The following is a 26,812-nucleotide window of genomic DNA, read 5'->3' as shown; positions in this document are numbered from 1 at the left end:
TGTCGTTTTTTTCTCCAAAATTTTTTGTGAAAATGGATTTAGATGTTTCCGGACCTCGAATTGTCAACAACCATTTAATCTATAAAGGTTTCGTATATGTAAGATCGAAGAAAGGACCAAATGGGAAAATGAATTGGGCGTGTAGAAAGTTACGTCGCGGCGAATGTGCAGCTCGAGTTGTAACCATTCCAGGCGAAGATGGATTGAATGTTTTAAAAGAATCCGAACACAGACACCCTGCCGATCCAGAGGAGGCTAAAGCCGAAATCGTAGAAAACAACCTCAAACGAAAAGCGGAAGAACATCCTGAGCTTCCACCGGCACAGGTTAGAAAAAAAATTTCCCTACTATTTATTCATTTTTCCATTTAATAAATTATTATTATTATTATTATTATTATTATTATTATTATTATTATTATTATTATTATTATTATTATTATTATTATTATTATTATTATTATTATTCTTTCTTCCAGATTTTGCGTACAGAGCTCAGTCAGCTTGGCCCAGAAGTACTGAGCAAACTTCCCGAGAGAACTAATCTGAAAAAAACCTTAAGACGTTGTCGACGAAAAGATTTGCCCCCGAATCCCCAATCTTTGGAAGAATTGCGGGAACTCCCAGACCGATTTCGAAATACACTCGCCGGTGAAATTTTTCTACTGTATGAATCGACAACCGATGAAGAGTTTGATGCTGATTCTGGGACAGTGTTAGTGTTTGGTACAAGAAGGAATTTAGAGTTGCTGGCCAATATTTTTCCTGGTACCTTGATGGAACCTTCTCTGTTAGTCCCAACATTTTCACACAGGTTAGATTTTAATTTACGTAAAATAATAATAAATATAATATATAATTATACTATTTGCTAATATATGTCCTTAGGTCTTCACGGTTATTGGAATAATTATGAGGCCGGGTCGACACGCCAATGACGACAGTGTACATGTCCCTTTTCCACTCGTGTATGCATTATTATCTTCGAAAACATCTACACAATATGAAGTGGTTTTAAAGGCAATCATAGCAGCAGCTGAAGATTTTGGCATCCGTCACTGTAGGCCTCAACGAATCGTAACAGATTTTGAAATGGCAATTATAAATGCGAGTACTGCAGTGTTTCCAGACACTTCTATCGTTTGCTGCTTTTTCCATTTGGGACAATCGATTTACCGACGAATTCAGAATGAGGGATTGCAAGCAGCATATCAAAATACGGAAGACAATACTATAAGGAAATATTGTCACATGATGCTTGCTTTAGCCATTGTCCCGGTCCAAGACGTCATTACAGCTTACCAATTGCTATTGAACGATGCGCCAGACCAATTTCTTGTAATGTGCAAATATTTTGATGAAAATTATATCAGAGGTCGTCCACGTCGAGGTCGTGCGAGAGCTGTTCCGCCAAGGTACCCTATCGCATTATGGAACCAATACGAGGCCACCCTTCAAGGTTTGCATCGAACAAACAATGTCAGCGAAGGGTGGCACAATCGATTCCGGATGGTCATTGGAAAGAAGCATCCCGATTTATAATCCTGTCTTGTCGAATTTCAAAAGGAACAGCAAGATACAGAGGCGTGTATTACGGAAATGAACATGGGAAAATCTGTGAAAGCAGCCCCTAAAAAAAGTTGGATTGCCGTACAAGAGCGTATGAGACGCATTGCTGAGGATTATGAATACTACAAAACCGAAGACCAAATTTTAAAATACCTGGAAAATATGTCTTACAATATAAGAATTTCTTAAAATAAAATTCGTATCCTTCAAAGTAAAGTCGGGCTTTCAAAATCGGGCAAAATGTATCGGGCCCTTGGAATCGGGCACTTTTTTTTCTGCCAAATGTCAATCGGGCGAATAAGCAGTCGGGCGGGTACAGTCGGGCGAATGACCCCCAATCAAATAATTTATTAATCAAAAAAAAAATTTTATTCATAAAAAAAGTTCATTATTTATGAAATTAATTGAATTATTGAAAAGAAATTTATAAAAAATTTGTTAATAATTGAATTGCTGTGAAATATTTATTATTTATAAAAATAATTAAATGTTTGAGTACAATTTTATACAAATTTTTTCTAAATATTTGAATTCTTTTGGGTCTATTAAAATAGTAGATATTGAAAATCATTGATGTGAGCAAAATTTTTGAATGTAATTGATATAATGCTGGTAAAGAAAAACTTGTATTTAATATATCTTAATTTAACGTATAAAACTGCTTGTATTACTTGTTTAATTATTCTCATATGTATAAAATAATCAGTAATAAGCACTATTTAAAATTATTAATCTCCATAAAAATGAAATTCTAACAATTATATATAAGAAATATTTGAATTGTGAGAATAAAATTTTTAAATTATCCCGCCATTCATATTTACCAACCATTAAGATTACTTGTACAGTAGGATTCAAGAATGCCTTCTTCCTAGTTTGAACGTGTCGCACTCATATGTTTCCATGGGAACATATGAGTGCGACAAGTTTATACTAGGAAGGCATTCTTGAATCCTACTGTACCTTAAGAGAAAATTTTTTTTTTCCTCTACACACATGTTAGTTTAGCGTAGTTGGTTAGGTAGTTGCGTTGCATCCGTCAAAACCCGCGTTCGATCCCCCGTTCCCCCAAATTTATTTTCATGTTTGTCTTCTTTAATATAAGGTTTCCAAAAACAAAAATAGTAGAAACAACTGCGGGAAAAGTATAAATAAGTTAATTAAGTAATTTTTTTAATTTTATTTTTATGAAAAAACCCCATTTTGTATAAGTATTAAATATTTATTATTATTTTAAATAATAATTAATGTAAAATTAACGAATAAATTATACAAGAAACTTTCGTTTCTATTTTAGGGGAAATTTTCTAAAAACATTTACTGAACAATTGTGAAATTAACAGAAATAATTTTAGAGAAACTTCCAAAAAAACTTCCTTAAATTTTTCAGAAAATTTCCAGTCCTTTTTCCAGGAAAATTCCATTTATAATTTCCTGGAAGTTAACAGTGGAAACTTTAAATCTTGAGACATATCAAGTTTCCTGGAAGTTTCCAGGAACTTAACACGTCAAATTTCCGAACTTAACGTGGGAAACTTCCTGGAAAAAACTGTGCTATGTGGGTAGCGAGTTTAAATCAAATCCAACTATTTAAATTTGTCATCCGTCATAATGGAGCCGCCATTTTGAATTTTGAAAAACCGACTTCAGATTGTCCAGCGGCGACCCCAAAAACCTCCGAGTAAAAAGTTTCAACTGATTTAATTGATGGGAAGGTCTTACACATTTTTTGTTCACTTTGTAATATTTTTATAGATTTGCCCATATATATATATATATATATATATATATATATATATATTAATTTTTTTTACGAAGTAAAACATTTTCTTCCATCAATTGAATTTCGCGTTGAATTTTTTCTATTCTTATTTAAATTAACAATCAATTCCACAACTTTTTTTCCTCCCTCTTAATAATAAAGTAATGTCGGGTAACGACGAGAAAAAAACAAAGATAAAATAACAACACGCTCCCAAACAGAAGCGTTTACTGCAAAAAAAAAATTACGTAGATCACCACACCTTCCCAAACAAGACTCTTGGGGGAGCAAGCACCCGTGCCCCCCTGAATCCGCCACTGAATTTGTCTGCGTATTGGAATCTAAAATCACGTGAAACGACCTATCGCTGTACCTGCTTTCGGAAACTCATTTTCGCAATCACTAATTTTTTGAAAACCAATTACTAATATAATTAACTAGTCTTAGGGACACCTCAAGCATACTAAATCTGGTCTTGTGATGCATGTCTGTCTGTCTATCCATTCTTACATTCTTATTGAATGGAATCTTATTATTATTTAGTTTGCTCTGAGGTTTTCGGAACTAATCAGCAATTTAAACTTTTAAATTCAAATTTAAATTTAAAATGATTAATTGAACTTTTTGATTTTTAAGAATTCAACTTCTGAAATTTTAAGCATATTCTTAACTTAATAAAATTGATAGTTTTTAAAATCCTTGAGCGGCATACTTTTTTTTAATATCTGCACGGAGAGAAAAAACAAGGCTTTTCCCTGTGACTTCAATTCATGCCTTTTTCAGGTAGGAGTTTCACCGGATTTCCCGATGAACTTCTTGCGTTTAGCGGTTAGGCCATGCCTTAGCCCCTATTGGCCTTAGCTCGTTGCAAGAATCTCACCGGGAAAACCCGTGAGCGTCCTGCATTTTTACTGTGATAATTTTCACGCGTTAAATGCATATTTTTTCATGGGGAAAAGCCTTGTTTTTTCTCTCCGTGTGTAAGGAAATGCTTCGATCACACTATACGTGGACTTGTTTAAAGTAAAATTGTAGTTGTGCCTTTCAAAAATGTAGAAATTTAAATAAAATCACGATTTGTAATAACATCTTTAAATTTTTCTACAGGAATACAAATATAGGCACACTAATTAAAAAGGTCTTAAAATGTTCGATTTTTTATTGTTTATTTAGAAACTTATTGAACTTTTATTTTTATTCTACGCCGCTCTAGGTATTTTCATAAGAAGACGTTTAATTAAATTTTCTTAAAAAGTGTCATCATTCGATCAAACCTTCATATATTTTCTTACAGTCGTAGCACACTAATGGGATAGTGAAAAAAGTTTGAAAACATACGTCTTTTAGCTATTTTCCTTGTAGCTGAATTAATATTTCACACGCCGCAAAAATAAAAACGTTAAATATGTATACTTTTCTGAGAGTTTCAAATTAAATTTAAGCGTTTTTTCAATTTTAAACTCATAAAATTTATTGACAAATTAATATTTTGTTCTAATACTGTACATAAATGTTGCTTAGTATATAATTTAGGAAAATATGATTAAACAATAAGTTTCAATCTAAAATAATACGGACTTTTAAGTGTTCGATTCGAGTATCATAAAAGTTAACAGTTTCCCGTGTAGAAATTTCGCTGGGGCCCTGATCAGGGCCGGATAGGGCAGACCTATTAGGGAATGAAACGCCGCGCCTGATGTGGCCCTGATCAGTAAATCCACATTTTCTTGTCGCCCCGATCTGGCCCTGATCGGACGCGGCGTTTCATTCCTTACTATGGCCCTACACGGAGAGAAATCTGCTGCTAATATTACTCGAAAGAGCACATTACCTTAATTGCTTAACGTTTCTTTTATATTTTTAGCATGGATTCATATACTTATTGTAAAAATACTTTCAATGCAATAAGCATAATAGACAGTAGCTAATTTTGCACGAAATCTTTATTATAAATACAAAGAGAACGTGCTATAAAAGTATTAGATTCTTCTTATAAGAATCGCTCGAACTCCTACTGATTTTCAGGTGGACTTTATACAACACAATCTTACCTGTGTATACGCACATATAACTCACACACACATATATTTCTCTCTCTCTATATTTGATATTTCTCTGTCCTGTAAAACATTATACATTATATGTAGTATTTAATACTTGTTGCTGTTATAAAAAGATAATATTTATTTAATAGTAAGTATATTAGTTAAAAATTATTGCATTTTTATTCGTGTTTGAATGTATAAGCAACATGTGAAAATTGTTAGGTTATGTTATTGCAAACGTCACCGCGTTGTACGCGTTCCGTTCCTCGAAATCATCCAGAGAAATATATATGTGTGTGAGTTATATGTGCGTATACGCAGGTAAGATTGTGTTGTATAAAGTCCGCCTGAAAATCAGTCGGAGTTCGAGCGATTCTTATAAGAAGAATCTAATACTTTTTTAGCACGTTCTCTTTATATTTATAATAAAGTGTAGTAGGGTAATTTCTACACGGGTTCGTGGATTTTCCCATATATACATATAATATATGTATTATATGGGTCATTTCATTTAAATTGTCATTTTCAACATCAACAAAAGTTGAAGTAGCAAGTTCCGATTCTGTAATTGAAACCAATTTTTTTAAACAGTTACACGTATTACATTAACGAAATTCATAGTGGTCACGCAATCAAAGTGATATATTTCACATGGGAGACGCTTTTCGTCAGAAATCGTCAAATTTTTCAAAGTTGTTTTTCCTGCAAATTTTCTATTCAATGATGATTAATTTGTTAGAGACAAGTATTGTTTCGTTATTCTTATAATTATAAAACTCAAACGAACCATAAAAATTCACTATAAGGTCACATTTGATAAAAAAAATTCTTTTAAATTCAGCAAAATACAGAGAAAATCGAGATAAAATGAAAAAATTACATTTTCATTTCGCTAGAAAACTAAGAAATTTTAGTTAATATATTATTTTATAACTCTGCTCTGACAGTCAATGCATCGGGAAAGTGAAAAAAAATTGTTTTATGCCTATTAATTTACCATTTTAGAATTGCTCAAAGGTAGAAGTTGGACTAAACGTTTGGGACACTCATGACATTCGTTAGGAAAAAATATTTAACCCATTTCAATTAAATTGTTATATTCATTCTTCAATAAAGTTTAAGTAGTGAAAATTTTTTTATACATATTTTTGTGCATTTTTATTTTTATGTAAAGCAAGAATCTAAACTGAACTTTAGGGACACATAAACTAAGGAAGAAATAGTATCACATATATTTTTGAATAATTATTTTTAATAGACGCAATTATTATTTAAAAAAATACATAACTATATTAAAACATTTTATTTTTTTAATATAACGCTTATTTGCTAATTTAAATAATACTTTGCAACATTACAATTGTAACTAAAAAACCACTTTTTTAATACTTTTTCTATTACATTATCTTCTGCAATAGAATAAAAACCTTTTAGCTTTTTTAATATTAATTAACTAAAATATCACTTTTTAATACTGAAATAAAAAAAAGCATTTGGCTTTTTTTATAACTTAACCCTAGAAGGAGTACGTTAATTTACTCACCCTCTAAGGCGTAACTGGGGTGTCCCGACACCCTACGCTTTAAACTTGTTTTATAAGGTTTCTATTTGACGTAAAAAAAATTATTTATAATGAATTGATTGGTTTTTTTAGTAAGGAATACAATAATATTAATATTTTAATAAATTAAAAAAATTTTGAAAAAACCATAAAAACCCAAAAAATTGCAAAATTGACTTTTCTCACAAAAAACGTTGTAGTTTCTTGAAAATTTGACTTATTTAAAAACTATTTTAGATTTTTAAAGTTAAATAGATACAGTTTTAGGGGAAAAAATTAGTTTTTGTATTACTTCCAAAAAACATAATTATTTGAACATCTGAAGTGAAAGAAATTAAAGACAATGAACTATAAAATGGATTTAAACAATTAATATTTATTAAAAATGGTGTTATAAATTTAAAACTTTACAAACTTAATATATCTGAATATATTAACATTAAAATTAATAACTTAAGAAATGATTCTGTAAATTAATATTTAATCAAAGTTTTAATTAACAATTTTTAATACCTCTAATATATGTTGAAATATTATTAACAATATAGAATTTATAATTTAAATTTGACTGTCATATACTACATTTTTCTGTATTAGAATTTAATTTCTGTCTGTAGAGAGCACAGAAATTTTTAATAAAGCTTAACTCAAATTTCATAAGTTGTTACAAATAGGGTAAGTGTGCCAATTATGGCGCGGTTCTGGTTTAGCCGTCTTTGAAATAGAAAATTCAAAAATTATAATGAAAGAAGTAAATTTATGGCTTATTAAACTAAAAGCCCGTGTCATATAGATAATAAAACTTTTATAAAAACTTTATAAAAATTAATTATTTAAACAAAATTAAAGCAATAAGAATTAGGATTAAAAACGTCAATTATGGCGCGGTTGAGTCAATTTCGGCGGGGAAAATAACGTGTATTTAGAGGTTGTGTTGCGCGCCATAACTGGAGCACGCACATTCAATGAAAATGTGCCAATTATGGCGGGGCACAATTTTTGTACTTAAATAATTAAACCAATAATAGTTCAAATGTGTTTTTTTTCGTACAATTATATCGAGTAAGGTCGAAAATAACTTTTTCTATCATTTTCAAATAACTATATTATTCTAAAATAGTAAATAATTCTATTTTTTACAAAGTCGCCATAATTGGAGCACCCGCCACAATTGACACACTTACCCTACAGAATGTTTATTTTTCATAAAAATATAATTTTTGTATAAAAATGTTTCTTTTTTATAAAATACAACTTTTTCATGCATAACCTATCAACTTATACTTTATCAGATGATTTTAACTGATTAAAAACGATTTTTTTTAAATATTTGAATTTACTTATCTTGATAATTTTTCTAACGTTAGGGAGTAACTAGGGTGTCCAGACACCCAGACGTATTTTAACAGGAGATAGAGCTCTTCCTAGAGCACGATTTTTGGCGGCACATACAGGTGTCAAAAGATAGAGGTTCAAACTAAATTATCAACGGGTTTTGAGCGTAAAAAAATTATTGGTTAAGTCATAGGAATACTTTGAATTTTGCTTGGGGTGTCCAAATACCCCAGTTACTCCTCCTAGGGTTAAAAATCACTTTTTTAATACTTTTTCTTTTGCATTATATCCCTTTAAGGACCAAATGTACAAAAATTTTATCCGAACTTTGGGAGCAATTTTTATTATGAAAACGGATTGCTAAAAATTTTTCAATAGACATTTCTTAAAGCTCAGGAACCGCTCTTTCGAATGCTGCAATAACAAATATTGAAAATTTATAAATAAACAAATTACATACAGTTATTTAAAAAAAACACAATTTTTTAAAGATTTTTTTTGAAAATCAAGTTTTTTTATTATTTATGGCGATGGAATACGTCTTAAAGGTAAAAATATCGCGTCAAAAATGTCTAACCTAAAATGTTGTAAAATAAAAATTAGAAAAAACAAAATGGCGGATCAAAAATGGCGTTCAAAGTTGACTTTTTAATAAATAATATACAGCAAGTGCACATTTTTTTAAAAACCTCACAGATTCGCTTGAAACTGGTTACTCGGGGATTTTTGGGGTCGCTGATTACAAATATGATAATAGTTTTTAAAAATTCAAAATGGCGAATCCAATATGGCGGACACTTTTTTCAAAATTTCATCGGATTCGCTTAAAACTGGTTACTCGGGGGTTTTTAAGATCGCTGATTACGAATATGATAATAGTTTTCATAAATTCAAAATGGCGAATCCAATATGGCGGACATTTTTCAAAACCTCACAGATTCGCTTGAAACTAGTTACTCGGGGGTTTTTGGGGTCGCTGATTACAAATATGATAATAGTTTTTAAAAGTTCAAAATGGCGAATCCAATATGGCGGACACTTTTCAAAACTTCATCGGATTCGTTTGAAAATAATTACTCGGGGGTTCTTGGGATCTCTAATTACGAATATGATAGTAGTTTTCAAAAAATAAAAATTTCGGAGCATATACATTAATTTTTGTAATGTTTTACAGTAGTAACTTCAGAATTGCGTTAACTTTATTTTGTTGTAAAATATTTTAATTTTTATTAATTAATTATTTAATAATTCGAAAAAAGCGTCATTTTTTCGTTTTAGATATTGAAAGTACACATCTTAAGGTTTTTTTTGGTACAAGAAAAATAAAAAAAGTATCCTTCTTAAAAGAAAATTCAAAAAAAAATTTATACCAAAAAAATATAGGTATATATTACTTGGTGGTTAATTAGTCATACATATTACTAACTACTGTGAAAATATTAGCCCGATCCAACAACTTGCAATTTTGACTTTGGTACACTCGATAAAATTTGCCCCTTAAACATAATTAGTCTTTAATTATGAGGCTTCAAAGACAGACAAAACTCGATAATAACAAAGAACAGTTACTATTAGTAATATTATTATTAAGTTTAATATTACTATTATATTTTACACAAATTATTTAAAACCAAGAAGGATTTAAATTTTTATAATTTCTAACCTGCATAATGTACATGCTCCGAGATTTTATTTTTTAAAATCTACTATCATATTCATAATCAGAGACCCCAAGAAGCCCTCCTAATCAGTTCCAAGTGAATCCGATGAACTTTTAGAAAAAGTATCCGCTATTTTGAATTAGCCATTTTGAATTTTTGAAAACTACTATCATATTCGTAATTAGAGACACCAAGAACCCCCGAGTAACCAGTTTCAAGCGATTGATTGCAATCCAGTCACCTATCAGTAGAGATTTATTTTTTGATTTCTTGATTGGCTGTTCCTTCAGCGGTGCATCTAAACTTCTGTTCTGGCGGGACAAAGCTGTATTTGTTTCAGATTTCGATGGTTGTTTTTTCATACCTTTATTTTCTTCATTGGCGAAAAGTGGACAATAAATTGAAACTTCTAAATCACATTTGTTACACGGAGATAAATCTTCACAGTGAACGCAGCTGCGCTTTCTTAAATACAAATTCTTCTCGTTATCAGATCTCCAAATAACCTGATGAATTTTAAAAGTACCAGTAGCAGCTTTCAATTTACCAGCATTAGAAACAACTTCCTCGACTGCGTCGATTTCGTCAGATTTTATTTCCAAGAGATCAATTTTTACTTCTTTCACAGCATTTATAAAACTCTTCGCCTTAGTAATGTCAAATCCTTGTCCAACTTTACTATCGGCTTCTGATTTTAAAGTTGCTCCAAATCCATCTATAGGTCCTTTCCCATGACCACTTTCAAAATAGTCCCAAATAACTTTTTCAAAACCAAATTTTTTAGCAAAAATGCAGAGCAGCGCAAAATTTTTTTTATTTCGGTATTGTCCAGTAGGACTGTCTGTAAATATATGCAACGTTTTTATGCCTAAATCTTGAAACTTTTGAAACAATGGTTTCAGGTGAGCAAAAATTGCTGGCGCAGTATGTCGAACATCTTCAGAAATTGTACAAAACTTTCCAACATCAATTTTTTGAGAAACGGGATCCAAGATATAATATGCATTTGTGTGAATTGTTAGCAATGCTCGTGATTCGCCAAAATGTAAAGCCTGAACCTCTATGTGGCATTCAGTTGCGTAGTTTTCAGAAAAATCGGAGTGTAAAACAGCAGTTCTGCTATCAAGATTTAATTCTACTTTTTTACAAAACTCCTGTTGATTAGAAATGTTAAACAAATGTTAAAGAAAGTCTAGGATTTCACTGTTAGTGATTGCTAGAATATTTTCCATGATTTTTTTCCATGACTGTGAATGAATACTTTTGACCCTTTTTATTAACTCTTTCCTCTTCTTTTCGAGTCCATTTGTAATAATAAGATAATTCATTAGGATCATAATCGATGGTACGCAATTTTTTTTTCCTGACATTCAAGGCAAGAGCCAAGCATACAATTTTCAGAACGTTCGCTATTACAAGTAAGATTTGACATTAATTCACTTAAGTTTTTGGACTCAATTATCTTCAACTCACGTAGCTTATCCAGTTTAAGTTGCATGTTCAGATAATTTTGACATGCACAAGTATCTCTAGCACTGCATTTTAAGTAAACGACAAAAAATGGTTTCAATTTTAAAAAAGTGTTAAACGATATTTTCTTTTCACGATTTGCACAAATTTTCTGTGTAAATTAACTAATGTGTCATTAAGGTATCGTTTTAATCACTTTTCTTTCTTGAGCGACAAAAAATCATTTTTATTAGGCGATTGGGTGGTATTTTCATCATCACAAAGGAAATTAAAAATTTCTTCTTTAAGAGATTCGACCTTATCTACATTTCTAACTTGTTTGCTTGGAATTAAGCCAGATTTATTTTTGTTGTGTCGATAGCGTCTTAAGAATACAAGCTTCGACAGATGACCCATTGATTGATATTTTTTTATCACGTTTCCTGCAACAGTTCTAGAGATCGTAGTTTTTTCAAGCTCTGTACCTAAATCATAAATCAATTTAATCTGATTTTGCAGAGCAAATGAAAACCGTAATTCACGTTTAATAGCTTCTTTTCCACTTTTAATCACTCTTGCAGTTTTTTTCCGGGTGACTGTAATCCACTACTCTTTGAAGTTTCTTGTAACCTTTGGTATCTCTTTCTGTATTTATTTGTGCTACGTTGTAAATTTATTATTTCATTTGACAACTTTTGATTTTTTTCTTCCAAATTCTCAATTTTTTTTTAATAAATTTCTGTTTTTTCTTGCTCTTTTTGCCCCAATTTCTTTATTTGATGATTTTATTTTTGTTTGTAGATTAGTTTCATTTACTTCACATTGATTTGAGTTTAACGAAAATTTTACATTTTTTCTATGTTCACTCTGCCATTTCCCCCATTGTTTTCTTTGAATCTGTTGGTTTTTTTGTCATGTTGCAAATTGATCTTAAACCCTTTTCTTTCCTATTGGAATTATTCTTCTTCTGACTTATCAAAAATTTTGAATATAAATTCGGATCATTATATTTTCCTCCGTTGTTCCCTTTTCCTTTCCTTTTCAAGTTTCCTTCTTTCTTACTCTGATTTTTTTCGAGTTAACTTTTTTTTTTTCCGACAGAAGGTTTTTTAGTAGGTTTTACTTTTTCCTCACTGGCCTTACCACTTGTGATTAAATGATTTATTTTTAATTTTTTTTTCATGATAGCGATTTCTTTCTCGACATCGTTTTTCTTTTTTCAGATCTTCCTCAATTTTTTTGCGCTTTTTAAAAGCCTCTTCTCTATCGGCTTTCAACTTCCTTTTCAATTTATTTAATTTATCGTTATTGCCCTAAAAAGAAACAAACAAAATATTCATAACTGATTAAAACTTAAAAACAGTATATTTATGAAAACTACTATACAAATTTGTAGGACACTCATGACAAGGACACTCATGACATTTTGCTCGTTTTTGCTTATTTCTATTTATAGGTTATGTTTATATCGACAATTCTTGTCTGATTCGAAAGAGAATCCAAAACTATTATTAATTTCATTCTCACATTGAATATAAAATATTAACTTACCAGTTTTTAAGACGGGACACTCATGACAGTTATTTAATTACATAAAAGTTTTTTGTTTTCTGCCACAACGTACAACTCTCAGATTTGAAAACAAGGCATTTAATTTTTTTTCAGTTACTTCTTCGTTATCTTCTGCTGCGGATTCGTCGGTAAAACAGTTCTTTTACTCACATGATAAACCTTAAGACACGCATAAATACACAATTTTGAATTCAAAGTAAAATAATGTAAAAGTGTGGGACACGTCATTTTCATTTTTTTTAATAGAGTAAACAATTAAATAAAGTTATTAGCAGATAATTTCTCTTACGTATGGAAGTTATAGTTAACTACAAAATTTTGTTTTACTTGTGATGAATTAAAATTACGAAAATACGTTGACTTAAAAACTAATAATTCCTATAAATTTCGAATTTTGAAAATTTTACTTCATATTCGTAATCAAGGACCTAAAAACCCCCGAGTAACAAATTTCAAGCGAATTTAATTAATTTAAAAAAAATAAGTCCGCCATTTTGAATTTTGAAAATATGAGAAATCCGACATCAGATTCTTAATCAGCGACCCTGAAAACCCCCTAAAGTGTTCTTGGTTATTAAATTCATTGACTAGAAAAATGTATGCTTGAAAGGGTTAAGTTGATTCCCCCATAAGACTATTAAAAAATTGATTTTTATGAATTACATTTAAGAAACTTCTTTAAATATCAAGTTTATATTAGTGGCATTTCAGGAGAAATTTACTACTTTTCGGAGTACCCTCACCGATTTCTTTCAAACTTGGTAGTATTACATATGTTGGTCTAAAGTTTCAGAAAATCAATTTTTTAAGTAAAATCAATTGTTTATTTAAAAGTTACAACAATTGCTCAAAATCGTTCAAATGCCCATATCTTTTAAGTGGTTCAAGATAATTGAGTTTACTTTTTTGCTAAAAATTCATAAAGACGAGACGCTTCAAAAATGTTATTAACATTTTTTTCTTATTTTGTTAATTAAAAAAGTTATTTAAATAAATAATATTAACTTTTGATCAGGAATTCAAAATTAAATGACTTACGAACCAAACAATTCCTTGTTTTTCACACTTTTATATTCCGAAGAAAAAAAGTTGCTAGAGTTTTTCAATAACTTATAATTTAAACAATGATTCGCTTGTTTACAATTATTTTGCAAATAAATGATTATCTGTTCTCTCTTGCGCGCGACTACTGCTACGTCACGTCCGTCCACCCCACTGACACGAGCAGTTAAAAAGTAAGCTAAACGTGACTGACGACCACTAGGGGCGCTAGTAGAAAATGAGGCCTAGGTATGTGATTGGTTGTTTGAAATTTCTATGATTATGGACAACCTAAATAACCAGTCACATTCATGTATGTAGACTCATTTTCTACTAGCGCCCCTAGTGGTCCCAGTCACCTCTCACCATACTTCGCTTGCTGGGTGTAAAATCATGATACCTCGGATTAGCGTTGAAAAACATGATACCACGGATTTGATTTGAAAAACATGACATATCGTCGTTTGGTTTGAAGAACATGACACGTCGAAACAAAAATTTTTTATTGAAATTTTGTTTGGTACCACTGACCGCGAAATTTAAAATGATTTGTTATATTACATTTTTAAAAAATATATGATAAGAGATTAAAATCAAAGTAAAATCTTGCACTTTACTCATACACGGAAAAAAAAGTTCACGAATCTCTCGTGAACTAGTATATCACTTTTGGATGGGACACAAAATTTCAAAATTTTCATTCACTTTTGATTAGAAATGGCGAACGTCAACGAAAAACTGAAACAAAGTTAATGAATTTTTGATGAACTGTTAATGAAGAGTAGTTCGTCAAAAGTAGAGGTACAAGTTGACGAAAAAATCGTGAACTCGCGAGTTTCAGTAGTATGCGCAGTTCGTAATGCGCATCAAATATGGCTGATCAAGCATTCATCATTCAGTCGGTGTCATCGGTGTTTACATTCGGGCAAATTCTTTGATGAAAGTTATTATTTAGAATCAGTGTTTTTTATTACTTAGTGAATATTTTTGTTTGCTAATTTCCTTTGTGAAACAAATAATTCATAAAATGAATTAAAAGTTAAGATAAGGGACTTTTTCTACTTTGCACGGTCCTGAGTTTTACAGCAGACAAAGCTAATCGTTTCGTTTGTCGAAGGACAGTGTATCTAGATTTAGCCGTGGCGGTTAGTTGTTAGAAACATTATGTTATAGGGTATAGGTACTAGGTTCGAATCCCATGAAGCGAATTACGAATTTTAATGGCGATAAAATTGTGTATTCTGTGTAGTTGGGTGCGTAATAGGCGTCAAGTTATCAAATTAAGGGGCCATCCATAAACCACGTAGCCTCTTGAGGGGGAGGGGGGGTCAATCAATTGACTACGACAAGAGGAAAAAATGGCGCTAATACATGTAATAGCGTACTACATGGGGGAGGGGGGGGTCAAAATTCCCAAAAAATGGGGCTACGTGGTTTATGGACGGCCCTAAGTGAAATACTATAAAAAAGTAGTGTCTAAAAATTATTTTTTCTTGTTTTTAGCATTTTTTAAAAGTTCACGAATTTTTCGTTAACTTTGACGAAAAGTTCGGAAACCGTACTATGTTTCTAGTGAAGGAGTTGATAAAATTTTGACGAACTGTGTTTGTTGATTTTCAAGAATTTTGTGTCCCATCCAAAAGTGATATACTAGTTCACGAGAGATTCGTGAACTTTTTTTTTCCGTGTATAATTTTAAATATTTCACGACATGAAATTTATTTTAATTCCCTATATTAAAGAACCAGTTGAGACTAGTAGAAATTGAACATGGATCTACTGGTGTCTACTGGTTTTAACTTCGAAATCCGATTTATGTAACTGAAATGAATATCCAATATAAAATTGAAATGGATTTATTCTGGATTGTCCTCTTCAATTTTTGTTTCGACTTGTTTTAACATGGATTTCTAATCTTATAATTTCTACTTGCATTTCCAAGTTCGCACATACTAAAAGTATCAGCTTGCAATTCCAAATACAAAAATTAAGTTTAAGTATCTACTTGGTTCAATTTGGATTCTCGAATACTACATTCTACTTGACATGTCAAATTAAAAATCATCAAGCTAAGTTTAATTTGAATCGGGGATACATTCAGTTCTATGTGGAATTTCAAGTCTAAATTTAAAGAGTTTGATTTATAGCGAATTGGAAGTCACAGAATTGTTATTTTCGCCAATTGTTATTTTGTAAATTGTCATTTTTGCAAATTTCCATTCTTACAAAATATTAATTTTTTCACTGTTATTTTTGCAAACTTGCTTTCTTCGCATTAACAGTCTAAAGAATTGATAGATGCTTCTGCTAATTGTTAATTTTTGCGAAATTGTTTTGTTATGAGTTGTTATTTTTGGTAATTGTTGTTTCGCTAACTTGCATTTCTCGAATTGATATTTTTATGAATTGTAACTGTTGTTATAAAAAATTATTTTACCTTATTCTCCTTCGACCTGACATATTATGAAGCGAAATTATTTATTTCATATAAGTTTCAAATATTTGACACATTTTAAATTTCGCGGTCAGTGGTACCAACCAAAATTTGAATAAAAATTTTTTGTTTTCGACGTGTCATGTTCTTCAAACCAAACGACGATATGTCATGTTTTTCAAATCAAAACCGAGGTATCATGTTTTTCAACGCTAATCCGAGGTATCATGATTTTACACCCAGCAAGCGACTTTTGCACTTTACCGTTTCAGAGGGGTGCGTCCGTCTGACTCAGAATATATTTTTGATAAGCGTAGAAAAATTGAGGTTATGTTTAATCAAAACAACGCATTTCAATCTTTTTAAAGTTTTTAGCAGTCATGGAAAAAAAGTTAAATCAGGTGTAACGTGGCGTTACGAATTCTCCCGCGTCTGTTGCAAATCAGGCGATTGAACCCGGAAACGGCCGAAGGGCCTCGAGGGCGTCAATCGCCAGATTCGCGGACAGACGCGACACTTGTGATTTAGCTCTCGTTTTTGTGACAACGTGCATCCTTCCCTGTTAATCGCCTTGACTGTCGGCTAGTGAATACTGTGAGATTACGCTACGGATATCGACGTAAGTTAAATAAATGTGTAATTAAGTAATTCCGTTGTCAAATTAATATCCTTCCCTCCCCTTTTTCCCTTGAAATAATTAGCCATTCGGGCAGCTAATTATACAGGATATTGATATCCTGATATCCTAAAACTTTAAAAAGATTGAAATGCGTTGTTTTGATTAAACATAACCTCAATTTTTTCACGCTTGTCAAATATATTATATGCAGACGGACGTGACGTAGCAGTAGTCACGCGCAGGAAAGAACAGATGATCATTTAGTTGCAAAATAATTATAAACAAGCGAATCATTTTTTAAATTATAAGTTATTGAAAAACTCTAGCAACTTTTTTTCTTCGGAATATAAAAGTGTGAAAAACAAGGAATTGTTTGGTTCGTAAGTCATTTAATTTTGAATTCCTGATCAAAAGTTAATATTATTTATTTAAATAACTTTTTTAATTAACAAAATAAGAAAAAAATGTTAATAACATTTTTGAAGCGTCTCGTCTTTATGAATTTTTAGCAAAAAAGTAAACTCAATTATCTTGAACCGCTTAAAAGATATGGGCATTTGAACGATTTTGAGCAATTGTTGTAACTTTTAAATAAACAATTGATTTTACTTAAAAAATTGATTTTCTGAAACTTTAGACCAACAAATGTAATACTACCAAGTTTGAAAGAAATCGGTGAGGGTACTCCGAAAAGTAGTAAATTTCTTCTGGAATGCCACATTAATTATATAATAAATTAAGAGGCATAATGAAAATTCAATTATTTTTGGTTTTAAAAAGTTAATTTAAGAAATCTATAATATCAAAATAAAAAAATGCTAAATTTTAAGGAAATTGAGGGCTCGGATCGAAGAACCGACGCTTGTAAACGCACAAAACATTGCGAAGCGTCGGTTCTTCGATCCGAGCCCTCAATTATACATTAGGAATTTTAGCCCAAGTACACATTTACTTAAATTCGAATTAATTCATTAATTAGAAAATTCCGATTTCGAAAAACAGCTTAAATTTTGTTTACGAGTAAAAACAGAATAGAATGATATGCCGTTTTTGTTCTAAACTTCAAGTGGTTCGTTTTTTTCGTGATTAGTTATAAACTTCTTTTTTCTCTGAAACATAATCAACTCATTTTTTCTCCGAACTTTCTTTTAATTCGTTTTTACTATCAGCCCCTGATTTAATAAACAAAATATTTCATTTCCAGCAAATTATATGCATTGGCATTTTGTATCATATCTTCTCCCTTATACAACATTGTTCATGGAAGCTCTAAGAATTAATATGTTAAAGCATAAAGATGGAATCGAAAATAGACCAAGGTCATTATAAAAATAAATTCTGAACTTTCAAATTTTTTAAGAAATTAAGAAAAATTTGTTTGAATTACTTTTCAGGTGGCAAAATTGTATAAGAAATTTAGAAATGCCTCGAGTTCTTGCTTATGAGTACGCTAAAAAATATATGAATATTGATAGCAAGGACAAGGTAATATTTAATACAATTTATATTAAAATTTTTTATTTTTTTCTCCCTGAATTTTTCTTGATCTCAATTTAAAAAAATCAAGAAGAATTCAATTTTAAAAAGAATTATTTTTAAAAGCAAAAAATTGATTCAAACTTTACAGGGGTATAGAAAAAGAATTTTAATTATAACAAATGATACACATAATCTATATATCTATGAAGGTGTTTACACCGTGTGGTATAAAGCTGTGTAGTAAAAGGCTTTCTTCTTCTTCTTCTTTTTCTTCTTCTTCTTCTTCTTCTTTAGCCATAGAGTGTAGAAAACACTATATGGTGACGTTGGCAACGTACTAGCCATTTAAGGCTTTGTACATACAGCCATGATCTGTGTCCAAGGATGGGTATGCAACTGTCTGAAACAAATTAAAAAAAAAAAAAAAGTAGTAAAAAAAGTAAAAGGCTTTGCCTTGACCACGTGTTTGCGCAGGCGCGAATATATGCTCGTGGAGAATATTTCCGTTTATGCGTGCAGAGAATAAATTTATACCACACGGTGTAAACACCTTCTAGATATATCAATACTAATCAAAATTAGGTAGTATTGATTTGAGTTATTTGAAGCAAAAAAGAGAAAGTAGATACATATAAAAAAGTTTTTTAAGGGACTATATTGTGAATATAATCTTAGGAAATATCGAAATTTTCATTTCTAAAAAAACGAAATTAAAAATTGTAATGCGAATTTCTCTGGTTCTTCTAGAAAGTTATTTAGATGAGAGTTGTTTTAAGTTTAGTATTTTTATTATAATTTATTATAATTATTATAATATTATATTATTTTAATTATTATAATATAATTATTATATATTATTATAAATATTATTTATATTTCTTTTAAAAATTAGTAAATAGCGATTATCTTGGAATCTAGAACCGACAAAGTGGTCCCTTTTTATGCTGACGTCGACATAGATTTTTATGAAAATCGTCTTTAAATTGTTAATAACAATATTAAATCTAATTTAAAATTTCAGGACGCATTTAGGGGAGACTAGGTGCAGTTGTTTCAATTTTGATAAAAACAGTTACTGTGATTAGAGTTTAAAAAATATCAGGCAAAGAAATATTTACTTTTGGCCTCTAAAAACCAATGTGCCTATTTTTTACATGTAAAGCTTGCATACAATTTTTAAACATATTGCAGTAAGTTCATACATAAAAACTAAACTTTTTTCTCTTTGGAACCCCATCTTTATAACTAACTGTTTCTGAGATATTCCTTTTGTAACAAGTGCACAGCGTAACAACCGCACCTATTCTCCCCTACTATATGAAATATTCAAAATAGTGACTTAACAACTTTTCCCCTTTTACTCTGCAATCCCAGCACCATAGAACCGCTGATTTATATTTATGCTTTAAATTTTACATCATAATTATATTGATTTGTACCCCCAAAAATGATTAACAACCCAGTAAGAAAGCAAAGATTAAGAAGCATTAAAAAATTCTATCCTTTTGAATACCATTTCTGTCCTATGCTTCTGAATTCCGCGACAGTAGTTGAAAAGTTTACAATTTCAATCCTTTCAAATGCTCATACAAATATAGTATAATAATATAATACTAATATTGTTGACATTGCATACAATATGTTCAATTACTTTCAAATAACTGCACTCATGACTTTATTTGCTATTTTAAAAAGGAATAATTATTAAATTATCAGTTAAGAGGGATAAAAGTGTTTAAAGGTCTCTGAAATTTTTAGGTTGTGATTTATTGTCTAACAGAATAACGGCCCTGACTCGTTTAAATGACGTAAAATTGGTAAACAATCAATTTTTCAGCAAGTTTTTCTTTGAACACAAACACTTTTTACAAAATTTTCCAATGTATGTATCTTGTAAATTACAAAAATCCAGAAGATTGCTTGAATGCATGCAGAAACGCGGTTCCAATGAAAAATTGAAAAGTGATGTAATGACAGGCTGTAATAATTTCGGATGGGATTGGAAAGCATTCAGAAAAAGATTTTGTCTTTGTTAACAATTACAAACAGAATTGAATAGCATTCATTTTTAGACGAAGCGTGGTCCTATCATGGTATAGAAAAGTATTGGATAATTTCTACTACACCATACAGAGTTTGAATTATTTCAATCCTTTTCAATTCCTCGCTTTTTACCGGGAAACTATAATACGTTCGAAGATTAAAATTATCTTTTTAAAAGTAATTTACTGTATTTTCCACGACAAAATAGTATTTACATATCATTCTTGGATAGTTTATCCATAATTTAATCGAATAAAAAAAAGAAAAAAAAATTGCTGAGAAAAAATGGTTTTTGTGATCGACGGACGTCTCATTTAAAAAGAAAAGAATATTTTGAGTCGGGATTTTTTGGAAAATATAGAGAAACGCTCTAGGACCCGCGCCCTTCTCGGAATTTTGCAAAATTTTAATAAATAATAATAATAGAACCAAAACGAAATACAGTGGAATTTTGATTTTGATATTGGAACCAAAACGAAATAGAATGGATTTTTGATTTTGATATTGGAATCAGAACTAAATAGAGTGGAATTTTGATTCTGATACACGGAGAAAAATGGAAAAATGATTTATGCAGTCAGTGTAGTACTCCTTTATAGAATAATATGTGACAGGTACACACTATAGTATTAGAAGTTTCATAGCTGAACAGTTTGGGACTCAACACAAGTTATCCCATTCATCAGCTTAAACAAGACTGTTTATATAGTCTAAGAGGGAATAAGAGTATAAAAAATTGGAATGAGAAATTACTTTCTCATGTAATTGTTAAAAGAACGCGGCAGTGTACAAAACACAAGTCAATAATAGAAGCGAATATTGAACAAATAGTACTCAGTCCAGTTCTTTCGAAAAATGAACGCCGTGCACATAAAGTAGATACCTACTCGAAAACCACAAGTTATTCTCTCTCTCTCTCTCTCTCTCTCTCTCTCTCTCTCTCTCTCTCTCTCTCTCTCTCTCTCTCTCTCTCACTAATGGTCGTTCACTTATCTTACCGTTTCACTTACTCTTACTACTCTCAACTATTATGCAGTGCAGTTAAGTTCATTAAATTATTAAATATTGCTGTGAGAATAATTAATTATACATTTCATTCTAGGTCAATTCACTATTTTGTACACGAAAAAAAAAGAATAATCAAATTTACCATGAGGACTGTCAAACTTAAAAAAGGTTTCAAGGTTATTAAGAAAAAATTAATGTTTCTTATTTATTTATTATTAAATTCTAATAACCGTATCAAATTTAAACTAGTTGACAATATTATTTATTCAATATTATGAATATTGTTGACATCCATACTTACATTAATTACAAAGTAAAATCCACGCATGATCTAATTTATTTCATTGGTAAGGGATGTTTCTTAAATAGGAAATTTCCGCCATCGATTGCGTAGCCGAGAGGCTTAATGTAAAAGCGTGCGATTTATAATTATGTGTATATTTAGTTGTATGGTTAGGTAGATGTTCAATTCCGTATGATTGTAAGATTTTCCGATGCATTTAGTTGTTAATTGTAAGTATGAAGATGTGGGAAGAATAAAACTTGTGAATTAAGGAATATGAATATATAAAGAGTGCATTTAACTCTTTGCCGTTCATATGTTACGAAATGTCGTCTAGAGTCCTTTTTGGGGGAACAGCCAATGAGAAGAGGAGTTTATGCTTGTGTTGATAAGTTAGTTATGTGTGAGTATGTAAGTGTCTAAACTTGCAGTATCGTACCTTCTCAAAATTGGAACCCATTTATATTTTACAATAAATTATATTTAATTATACTAATTGATCACTAAAAATACGATTTTTTGTGTAAAGTGTAAATGTATATTTGCAATTTATTACAATTTAAAAATGGTAAATTTGATTGTTAAAGACTTTTATCAAACATAAATATCCTATGTAAACATAACCTCAAAATCAAACTAACATTCGGCCCTGATATTTTCCACGTGATTCAACTGTCAAACTGCTTGTTTCTGAGGTGGGGAAAACTAATGTACGGCAAAGAGTTAACACATTTTTCTTTTTTTTAATGATTGGTTATTGTTTTTTTATATAAAATTGACGAAGTGAATACAAGGAAACAATCGTTTCGCGTCGCGTCGGACATTTATTTTGACAGATTCCGCGCCTGCGTTCCTTTATTGTGAAAATTTCGAAGTAGGGGACTGAGTCCAGTTTCTCTACTATGCACACTGCAGCGCGCCTTATAATCTTCGCCTGTGTTTCAATGCTCTTTACAGTGACATTTGGAACTAAGGCCCTCTAAACACTATACGCAACACTCTAAGATGCTTGATGGAAATGAATTAATGTACTTTTACTGGACTGAGTCCAGTTTTTTCAATATTGACTCCCAGTTTTTTAAACTCTATTTTTCTCAGTGTACCCATATCCGAATCAAAACAAAAGTATTTTTTAATTTTGTTTTGATTCCTTGACGGTCCCTGGTAATAATAATTGCCCAGAGGCACTCACTGCTCACTGACTGGCAGTTGCGCGTTCCTCCGAACGTCGGGCGAGTTATTCGATCCAAGGCCTCAATTGAAAAAATTGTTTAAGCATTCGCAAAAAGGGATTTTGAACGGTTTGGAAATTACGTCTCATCTTGAGAGGATAAAATATTTCGGGTTAATATTTGGAGTGGTGACAGAGAAAGGCCCACTGAGTAATAATTATTAAAGTAAAACAAACTGTGCACTCTTATTATTAAAAACTCAAAAGTAACACTCTTCTAACCAAAAAGAACACTCAAACGGATAAATTTCGCTTAATATTTTTAGAAAAACTCGACAGATAAATTTCGCTTAATATGTATAAAAACTACATATAATTGACCATTGGTCAAGTTACTTTATACTTTTTTTCTACATCTTTTTCGTGTTAAACAAAGATTATATTTTAATAATAAATAGTGTCTGTGATCAATTAATAATTTCCTTACAACTTATTAAATACAAAAATTCTTTAAAAATAAAACAACTGCAAATGTTGACTTGCGATGTTTAGTCACTATTTAGAAAATATTATAATTAGTTTATACGTTTATATTAGTAGACGCAATTTTTTAAAACTATACGAATATCGCATGCAATATTGTCAAAATATTGACTGAACATTACAAGTTAATATTTTTAGTATAATTTTCGCTAAAGGTTTGATATTCAATATTCCTTGGGCATGTCCAAGTTGTGAAACAAAAAGGTAAACAAACCAATCACTAAAATCGCAAGTTTGTAACAGCCTTTTCTCTAATTAAAATTAACATTTTTACACTTTATTTACGAAAATGGTAAATTTGAGTGTCAAAGTTTCCAATGAAATCATATTTGACCATGAGCATTTAAAAGCAATTAGTAAAATAACAAATTAAAATGACGACTAAAATAGCATTTTTGACGCGTCGCAAAAATTAAACTGTTTGAATATATCAACCGCACGGACGATGAAAAAGTCCCAGTCAGCGATTGGACGTTCGACATGTGGAAAGGGTAAAAACTTCTTTACCGTACTAAGAACGCATTGACAGAACCATGCGGAACTGCACATTTGGTTTTATAATAAAACTACTTTCTTTCTTATACTTTTAGTTATGCTAGGTGTAGTTACCTAATTGAACACTTCAGTTCACCATTTTCATAAAGAAAATATGAATTTATATTTATGTACGAAAATGAGAAGCACCAAAAATGCTATGTACACTATTTGGTCTTCTACTGTTGCTTATTTTCGTTAAAAAAATTGATTTACAAATTTTTTGACCAAACCAGTAGTAGAAACTAAATTTATGGTGTATATTTTTAGTCAGAAGTAAAAGTAAAGGAAAAATTACCCTTTCCACATGCTGAAGGTCCAATCGCTAACTGGGACTTCTTCATCGTCCGTGCGGTTGATATAGTTAAACAGCTTATTTTTCGCGACGCGTCAAAAATGCTATTTTAGTCGTCATTTTATTTTGTTATTTTAATAATTGTTTTTTATTGCTCATAGTCAAATATAATTTCATTGAAAACTTTGACACTATAATTTGCCACTTTCGTAAAGGAAGTGTAAAAATATTAATTTTAATGGGAGAAAAGGCAGTTACAAAATTGTGATTTTAGTGATTGGTTTGTTTACTTTTTTGTTTGTTTACATTTCACAACTTGGACATAACTTGGACAAGACATGTTTATAATTTAAGCCTTATTTAACTGTTTTACTATAAACTTATTTATATTAAAGTTAGAAGAAGTTAACAATCTTTCCGAATCAATTGCTCACATATAAATTTCTTGAATAAGCTCTTGAATTACATTATACACTTCCGTCCACGAGTATCAGGACGATTACACGCTACACTATAAAAAAACATGCCATCACTTTTTCAATCATATCTTCCCGAGTCGAAATTCAAGCCCTACTTTCACCCTGAATTTTCAGGGTCTGTTGAGTGTTAGAAGTAGTAAAGTAGGGTCTACTTCTAAGAAACCTATACAGTACTTTTAAACCTCGTAGACCCTATTTTCATACTCCTAGATCCTACAATTTCCTAAATTTCGTGTACAAAATTTATCTTTATTTTAATAAAAATAAAATTTTAATGTATATTTCTTTATTCCTAATATTTTATCTATAGTTTTATGAATAGATATAACGATTCTATAAACTTTTTGTTATTTAGTAAGAGGGTTTATTTATTATATGGCTAATATCACTCATAGCGCACTTGCGGAAATATATTAAAAACTTAAAAATCAATTTTTTACAAAACGGCTGGTCACCAGATTTTAATTCTTATCTCGTCTTACTCGTAGAACCCTCCAGAAACAGAATGTGTAAAAAAATTGCGGGTGGTATGAAAAAAAATTAAAATTTGTTTAAACTTACCGTGCCACAGAATCCTGGTTTTTCAGTCTTTTCTACTTTTCTCTTAAAATAATCAATAAAAAGTTAGCGCATATGTATATGTCATCACAACACAATTGACTCAGGGGATCTGGTATAATTTTTCAGAAATCTCACAGCACCGAAACTTTTCTAAAAATTTATTAAAGATTTACTTGCAAACTTGGAAGAATTCACTTGCAAAATTTAGTGAAATATGTTTAAAGATTTAAATGTCCCACTTCACGCTAAATATTTATTGAAGTGGGACATTTAAATCGGTCCACAATTTTCCCTAAACTTTGCAAGTAAATACTTAAAAATAAATACTTAAACTTTGAAGTTTGCAAGTAAATCTTTAATAAATTTTAAGTAAAGTTTCGGTGCTGTGTAATTCTAGACGGACATTTGACGATGACACAAATGTGTTGATTGATTTTAACATTCAAAATTTTTTTCACTTTTCCGTTTTTAAGAATTTTTTCTGTCAACTGACAAAGAATTACATAACAACATTTAGTGCCCCCTATTGTCATGTTGTCGAACTTTTGGTTAAAAAACATATTAAAATAATTCATTTTTAAGATTTTATTTATTAAAAACCTCGCGTGTACAAAATAGCCCCGGATGACGGTACTAAAAAACAGAATTTTTGTAGTAATTCTAGAAGTTTGATAATTTTTTAGCAATTTTAATATAACTTCCTGATTGAAATTTCCCTGATTTCCCTTACCAATCCAGTACAGAATACAAATAAAAATAATTTTTATTTAAGTATGATCTGATCAATGTGCATTAATGAAAGAAAAGAATTATTCCTGCAGGTTAAGAAAATATTTTTATCAATTCAAAAAGAAATGGTTAAGCACATTGAAAAAGCTGATTGGTTGAATGATGAGACAAAAAATAATCAATTAGAAAAAATTGAAAATATGAAAGTCAATATAGGTTTTCCTCAATGGATAACAAATGAAACATCATTAATCGAAATGTATCAAGGGGTATATAATAAAACTTTTTAAATTTTTTATCACATTTTCAAATTCATTCTTCTTTTTCAAAAAATCGATATTTTTATAATTCATATAGGGTAAGTGCAGGTATAGTCGGTCAGTACCGGTAGTCAGACACTTTCGTGTTTTTTGTTAAATGAATAATAAATGCATTGTGATAATTACTTTAACCCCTTGGCTGTCAACGAGATTTCCACTGTTTGGGCCAAAAGTGTGTTAAAAAAATTTTTAATGGATTTTTATAAAACTTGGTACTCTAAGGTTTCTGGGGTCGCTGATTACGAATCTGACATCAGTTTTTCGAAATTCAAAATGGCGGATCCAAGATGGCGGAATTTTTTCAAAATTCGTCGAATTTG

At 30.4% G+C, this 26,812-nt stretch overlaps 1 protein-coding gene across 1 annotated transcript in view; it reads left to right on the top strand.

Annotated features, from left to right (window-relative positions):
• LOC122506067 (membrane metallo-endopeptidase-like 1) overlaps positions 1 to 26,812 on the top strand; it is a 225,499-nt gene that overhangs the window by 195,291 nt on the left and 3,396 nt on the right. The window contains exons 9-11 of the mRNA XM_043618046.1: positions 18,252 to 18,366; positions 18,442 to 18,532; positions 26,265 to 26,441. Of these exons, the coding sequence (XP_043473981.1) occupies positions 18,252 to 18,366; positions 18,442 to 18,532; positions 26,265 to 26,441 (383 nt within the window). The remainder of the gene's footprint in view (positions 1 to 18,251; positions 18,367 to 18,441; positions 18,533 to 26,264; positions 26,442 to 26,812) is intronic.

The sequence above is a fragment of the Leptopilina heterotoma genome, unplaced genomic scaffold (assembly GCF_015476425.1).
Source record: "Leptopilina heterotoma isolate Lh14 unplaced genomic scaffold, ASM1547642v1 Lhet_391, whole genome shotgun sequence".
In the NCBI taxonomy this organism is placed as follows: domain Eukaryota; kingdom Metazoa; phylum Arthropoda; class Insecta; order Hymenoptera; family Figitidae; genus Leptopilina; species Leptopilina heterotoma.
The sequence above is the reverse complement of the archived record's forward strand: the minus strand, read 5'-3'. Positions and strand labels throughout refer to the sequence as shown.